A 7,422-nucleotide genomic window follows, 5' to 3' on the forward strand; every position below is an offset into this window, starting at 1 on the left:
CTGGTCGTGTGTAGAGGAGAAACTTCTATGATGAGCCAGCATATAATGCTACAGAGGGACACCTGCCTTATGGAGTAACTGCTCTGGCTGTTATTTTGTGTGTTCCTTACTTACTTGTCTTATGTTCTTCTATCCATTCATACACCGCAGTAAACATGGGGTTAACTAGAGGGAAACGGAGACAGAGGGACCCAGGCAGAGTCCCATGAGGGCAGGAGTTTGCTTATTTAGCACTAGTTCTGTAGGACCTGGAACATAGTAGGGACTCAGTGATAGTTGATGAATGACTGAACGCATGGGCTCCAGTCCCATGGGAAATGTAGATATACAGCAGACAGACAACTAAAAGGCAGCGTTCTCAGAATGGTGATAGAGGTGCAAACAGACAAAACAGAAATGGGGCACATAAGCCTGCTACAAAACCCCTAGAAGCATCCCCAAGGAGGCTATGCCTGAACTAAATGTTGAGAAATTCGTAGAAGCCCATCAGGCAAAGGACGTCGCAGAAGCAAAGGTGCAGAGAGCTTACTGGAGGGCTTGTTGGAGAAGCTGCGAGTTGTTGATTCTGGTTTAAAGCGTGGGTGGAGAAGGCTGGAAAGATTAGGTCTAGATCATGATGCTCGTGGGAGCCATGCTAAGGACTTTGTTGGTTTTGGTTTTTTTTGTTTGTTTTGTTTTGTTTTGTTTTGTTTTGTGGTACGCGGGCCTGTCACTGTTGTGGCCTCTCCCATTGTGGAGCACAGGCTCCGGACGCGCAGGCTCAGCAGCCATGGCTCACGGAACCAGCCACTCCGCGGCATGTGGGATCTTCCCGGACCGGGGCACGAGCCCATGTCCCCTGCATTGGCAGGCAGACTCTCAACCACTGCGCCACCAGGGAAGCCCGGTTTTGTTTTTGTTTAATTTATTTTATTGAAGTATAGTTGCATTACAATGTTGTGTTAATTTCAGATGTACAGCAAAGTGATTCGGTTACATATATACACACACATTCTTTTTCATATTCTTTTCCATTACGGTTTATCACAGGATATTGAATATAGTTCCCTGTGCTCTACAGCAGGACCTTGTTGTTTATCTATTTTATGTATAATAATTTGCCTCTGCTAATCCCAAACTCCCAATTCATCCCTCCCCTATCATCCTCCCCCTTGGCAACCACAAGTCTTTTCTCTGTGTCTGTGAGTCTGTTTCTCTTTCATAGATAAGTTCATTTGTGTCACATTTTAGATTCCACATAGAAATGGCATCATATGATATTTGTCTTTCTCTGTCTGACTTACTTCATTTAGTATGATAATCTCTAGGTCCATCCATGTGGCCACACATGGCATTATTTCATTCTTTTTTATGGCTGAGTAGTATTCCATTGTATATATGTACCACATCTTCTTTATCCATTCATCTGTCAATGGATGTTTAGGTTGGTTCCACATCTTGGCTATTGTGAATAGTGCTGCTGTGAACAGTGGGGTGCATGTATTCTTTTGAACCATGGTTTTCTCCAGATATATGCCCAGTAGTGGGATTGCTGGATCATATGGTAGCTCTAGTTATGGATTTTTGAGGAACCTCCATACTGTTCTCCAGAGTGACTGTATCAATTCACATTCCCACCAACAGTGCAAGAAGGTTCCCTTTTCTCCACACCCTCTCCAGCATTTATTGTTTGTTGATTTTTTGATGATGGTCATTCTGACCGGTGTGAGGAGATACCTCATTGTAGTTTTGATTTGCATTTCTCTAATAGTTACATGCTAAAGACTTTGGATTTTATCTGAAGAGAATGTCTTCAAGAGGACAATCAGATTTATATTTTTTAAGGTGCACATGAATATTCATTTTCCTGTCTTCCTTTTGAAAGTGATAGCAGAAGTTTTGTATGTGCCTGACAATAATCAGTTCATTTCATTCTTATAACAACTATAGATCAGTTCATTTCATTCTTATAACAACAACTATAGCAACTTCATTTTGCAGTTGAGGAAACCGAGGCACAGAGAAGTTAAGTCCTTTGCCTGACATGACGCAGTTATCGGTGGGACCGAGGTACAAAGGCAGGCGGTCTGGACCCGGAGCGCACCCCCTTTTCCATCATACTGGACGGGTTTTGTTTGTGTTTCTTTGAGAATATATGCATTGTCTTAAGAAAAGGGAGTCAGCGTTCCTTTGCCATGTGATTTCTCCCATACCACCTACCAACCAAGAGAGAACGTTCTTTGGCCTTGCAAATGGAATCACTGGGCAGCTCAGCCATCTGCCTGTCGTTCTCCGCTCCCTCTAACCACGTAGCTGCTTCTTACCCCCTTTAGTCTTGATCCCTGTCTCCCTCCTTTCCTGGACGGGCTGTGAACCCTTCTGGTTTCCAGTGTTTCCAGTGTAGCCCCCGTCACGGAGAGGTGAGCCTTCAGATGGGGTTGCAGGAGTCGCCTGAGCCTTTCTCTTCTGGAATCAAAGGTGCACGAAACACGAGTCTCCAGAAGGGGGAGGGGCAGAGCATTGAGATCACCTCTCACTCACTTGCAAATAACCGTGCGTGCCGTTCAGGCGCCTGGCGCTGCGTAGGGAAGCAGAGGTCAGACGGGAAAGTCGAGGAGAAGGAGGAAGAAGACGTGTCACCCGTCGTCAGTGATCGTTCCGTCTTACACTTCCACCCAGGCTACTATTTCCCAGCCCGTCTTGTGCCAGCAAAAATGATGGCATGATTTTTATACACAGATGAGGCGATGTGGTTTAGAGGTCTCTTGATGGAGGGCATTGTGTTCTCAGCTCCCAGCCCCGGGAATTTCCAGTGACCACACCGTGAATCCTGTACCTCTGCCCCAGGGACCCTCTCATACGTACCACACTACTAATTAGGAGAATCAGTAATAATAACCATCTAATAATCAGTAATAATAACCATCTGCTGTGAGAGGAGCGAGGTGTGAACATGCTTCTCTTCTCAGAAATTCAAATAATTACAGACCAAAAGCAGGCAGTGTAGACTTGAATTTCAGTTTACTTATTTGTGGGTGAACTTTGTGGTTTTTCTTTAGTAAAGAGGAGGAAGACTGATAGATGATCATCTCAGACTGACAAAGACTTAGGAGAGTAGTAACAATCTAGAATCCAAAATGATGGGGAAATTTTCCTTCTATTGTAGGAAGAAATTGTTAGAGAAATAAGGTCGAGTAATTTATGTTTGGAGACTGTTATTTCATCCTTGGCGTATCTGTATCCAGGAAATGTAAAACCCAATAACAAGATTCAATCTTACTTCAAGTCATAGTTATAAATATACTACAAAAGGAGTATCTCTATCCACTAAATTCACTGCAATGGTCATTGGATATACGTTTATTGCATAGTTTCTATTCAGTTACTTGTAGTCTTAATTTTTTTCTATTCAACAAAACATTTTAGCATTTAAGAACTATTTGATTGATAACACATGATTTTTAAATTCCTTCATTTTATACCTTTATTCCTTCGTTAATACTTTAAGATTTGCATAAATTTACAAAGATGTGCACACAATAATGTTCTTCACAGCATTGTTTATAAAGCAGAAAAAAAAAAAAAAACAAAGAACCCAAAGGTCTCTAAACAGAAGACTGGTTATTAATTCAGATTAATATTTAAAATGATGTGCAGGAAATATAGTCAGTGTTTTATAAGAACTTTGTATGGAGTATAATCTATAAAATTATCGAATTACTGCGTTGTACACCTGAAACTAATATAGTAATATAAGTCCGTTATACTTCAATTAAAAAATCAAATCAAATAAAAATGATCGGGTAGGATATAATTATTGATACAAAAAGTTCTTCACCATACAGTGAGTTTTTTAAAAGTTTCCAAAAGCAGACTATGATCTTTTTTTAAAATTGTATGTTTAGAAAAGAAGTCTGGGAAGATGGAAGTCAAAATGTTAACAGTACTTCTCTCAGTGAATATGCAAACGGTTTTCACTTACAACTTTCTGTCCTGTGTACTGTGTGAGGTGATTTTTTTAAATTGTTCATTATTGTTTTTATATTTAGCATGTATAATTTTGCAGATGGAAAAATGTTTCTCTTTTCAAAATCGAATTTGAAAAGGTATTATAAAAGGAACTCAAAGGAATTTACTGCTAGTATTTAAGCGTACCCAACAATGTCTGCACAACGCGTGTGAGTTTTATCGATAACACCCTGCCGTGTTTCTGAGGTTTTCCCCTCTGCCCCTGTTGACATACTATGGATGCTTCTCCCACCCCACTGTCTCCTTCTCCCTCTCCCTCCTTTGAGCTGAAACAGCAGACTCTTGTTCCCAGTATGCCCACTCTCAGTGAGGGTAGATTTGCACTAGAACATTAACGTCACTGGTCATTCTTCTGACATTAAACCTGTCCTTTACCTCGACCAGTTAAGTCAGGAAGTAGAGATGGCTCTTGAGCGCACATCACTAATGTAGAGTGTGTTTAACCAAACAGCTGTCTTGAGCAATGTAGATGTAAGCTCTGTTGAAGGTGCCCGAGTTCCGCCCTAAGGCTTTGCATTCCAGAAATTGAAACAAGATGATTTGTTTCAAAGGTAGAGAAATGTGACTCAGACCTCTCTTTGACCCTTTTTAGACTCTATAGTCTGACCTGAAAGACAACGTTTTTTTTTTAATATCTTGCCAACCCCGGGTGTTTTGTGTCTACATCTGGTACTGCTGATTTCAGTCATCTTGAACCCTGGCTCGGTTGGTTGAAGTGGTAGAGTTTCACCATTTGGGCAAGTGAAGGACAAGAATCACAGAGTAGGCAGAGAGGCAGACATTCTGAACACACCCATTGACTATCACTGTTTGTGATGTAAGTGAATATAAGAAACTGGCCTCTCCCTAGAATATTATAACAAACTTAGCACAAGTCCAAGAAAACTTAAGTGAGGTTTGTTAAAACTTAAGCAAGTCTTCGGGACTTCCCTGGCAGTCCAGTGGTTAGGATTTGGTGCTTCCCCTGCAGGGCCCAGGTTTGATCCCTGGTCAGGGAACTAAGTTCCCACAAGCCTCTTAGCACGGCCAGAAAACAAAAAAGAAAAAAAATAAATAAATAAAAATAAATGGTGTAATATAATGTTAGAACTGTAACAAAATTTAAAAAATAAAAGCAAAGTCTTGTTGGGAGGACTTTCAAAAGCTTTGTTATCATCAGCATCAGCAGGTCATTCAAAGGTGGTATTCCTGTTATACCTTGGTTATTGCGAAGGTGTGACCTTGAATGTCTTACTGGGTCTCAGCAGACTCTCAGAATCTTCCCGAGTTATGAGGTGGTATTAGACCACAAACCCACTTCCATATTCTTTACCTATTTTCTTTTTTTCATATTTAACGTTAGCTTTTGCTAATATTTTTCCTTTTCCCTTTTGGTTCTTTCTTATCCACGTGCTCTGATACACTCAAATTCTCAACACCAAGAACACAGGAAATAAAACTCAGGGAAGAAGTGAGATTAGAGAATGGAGGGAAACGGGTGGATTCTGGGATCTCCAGAAACCTAAATTACATTTTTTTTTAGTTGCTTTGAATTGAATTTTCGTTAACCGTTGATCCCGTCTGGGTGGAGTAGTGTCCCAGGAGACCTGCAGTCAGGGCCCGGCTCCAGCCCTGAAAACCCCCATCCTTAGGCTGCAGTTTCATCCCGTGCCAGCCCCCGCCCCCGTGTTAAAGTTTTAGGACGTGGTAAGTCAGTGAGCGTTAGCTGTGACTAACGTCTATCGCTGTTTATGTAGTAGAGAGCTCTGTGGCTTTGATATTCCCAAATACAGAGGCAGAAGCAGCCTGTCGCCCTGTGTCAGTGGGTCACTAACCTGCTGCTGGACCCCTGCCTGGGCAATAACCCAGGTCAGGGAGTTGGCCAGGCTTCCCCCGCCCCCTTCCCCCAGGGGATCGTATCCAGGACCCTGCAGGCCCCGCCCACAGCCCACCTGCATCTTCTCTGTGAAATAAACATCTACCTGAAAACCAGGGGAGGAGGAGGGGGAGAAGCATATGTATGGTGGGGACAGAGAGAGTCACGCTTGTCTGGAGACGTGACAAGAGGCGGCAGTCAAAGCACAGGTAGGTGCTCCTCGGGCGGCTCCTCGGGCGGCGGCGGTGAGATGCGGTCTCCGGGGCAGGTCACTTGCAGGTCATGGCGAAGGTGACCTTGTTCCAGAGCGCAGCATCTCACTTCTCTGCCCACGCCTTGAGCCAGGGCCAGCTTTCCAGACACTCCTCTCTTCCCCAGCTTTGAAGAGGCCAAGCTGCTGGTGTGGACTGACTTCTGACTCTGCTTCCTTTCCAGCTGACCCGCTGGTGGGTAGCATCGCCACACAGTACATGACCAACAGGGCGGAGCACGACCGGATGGCCAGGCAGTGGACCAAGCGGTACGCCACATAGGGCCCTGGCCCGCGGCACACTCACCAAGTGCATCGGGGCCCCGCACCTCGGCTCTGCTTGTCTTATTTTTATCACCTTTTGAACCGTTTTGTGATGGAATGTCATCCATCCCCCCACCTCCCTTTCCTTTGCTCCCCACCCGTTCCCGTTTTATTCCCTGTTTAATTTCGTTAACTTGAAAGATCTGGGTTTTTTTTTTTTTAATCTCACCTCCACGGGGATGGGAACTTTTGTTTTCAGTGCAAACAATGTCAGATCTGTAATAATATGAGCTTTCTTTCAAAGCTTCGTATTCCTGTGTGGTTTTGTTTTTTTGTTGTTCGTTTTCTTTGGATCCTTTTTCCCTTCCTGTGATCTTCGGGAAAACACGAATTCAGAATTCTATCTCGTTTCTACTTCAATGTAATGCTTAGGGTTAATTTTTTTGTACTGAAGTCTTTATCGGTGGGTGCATGCTACTGGGAACCAGATTTTTGTACAAAAGCTTCAATCAGAATCACTGTGCATTACTGAGACTCTGTTTATCACTAGGCTTCTGTCCCCACGCAGAAGACTGCTGGATTGAACAAAATAATATGTATTTTGATTTACTTAAAGTGCTTGTAAATTTCTTAGGGACCTGCCACTTTTGACTGTGGATCAGTTGATGTACACTTGTATTATTAAAGCACTCAATAAATCACTGTGGCTGATAAATGCGCTTCTGGTAACCCAGCGTTTGCCTTGCATCCTGGTGACCGGCAGAGTTCTCCATGCAGCAAGGCTTGTCTAATTCAATTACAGATTCAGGTGTATTTTTTTCATCTCAAGCCTCTAATATTTCCTTGCAGTTGATTTGCTTGGCACGTGGAATTTCCCCAGCTGTCAATAGCCTGATGATTTTATGGTCGTTTCCGATCACTCTCGTTTTTGCATATTGGCTTCCCATTACTTTCTCATGGACATCTTTTCTGTTACAGCCTTCTTGATGCAATAATTCAAATGTGTGACTCCAAAAATAGACTCTTAGTGAAAATGAGGTCTGAG

At 43.0% G+C, this 7,422-nt stretch overlaps 1 protein-coding gene across 2 annotated transcripts in view; it reads left to right on the forward strand.

The window, feature by feature from the left end:
* LOC308618136 (ubiquitin-conjugating enzyme E2 E2) overlaps nucleotides 1–7,076 on the forward strand; it is a 349,746-nt gene extending 342,670 nt beyond the window's left edge. The window contains exon 7 of one of the 2 annotated variants that reach the window (XR_014015969.1): nucleotides 6,299–7,076. Coding sequence is in view for 1 of the 2 variants with exons in the window: in XM_081235585.1 (XP_081091711.1) it covers nucleotides 6,299–6,396 (98 nt within the window). In the remaining variant the exon portion in view is untranslated. The remainder of the gene's footprint in view (nucleotides 1–6,298) is intronic. The other variant, XM_081235585.1, reaches the window with a different exon arrangement.
* Nucleotides 7,077–7,422: the final 346 nt, after the last annotated feature.

Source organism: Mesoplodon bidens (assembly GCF_964165515.1).
Source record: "Mesoplodon bidens genome assembly, chromosome: 5".
Lineage (NCBI taxonomy): Eukaryota > Metazoa > Chordata > Mammalia > Artiodactyla > Ziphiidae > Mesoplodon > Mesoplodon bidens.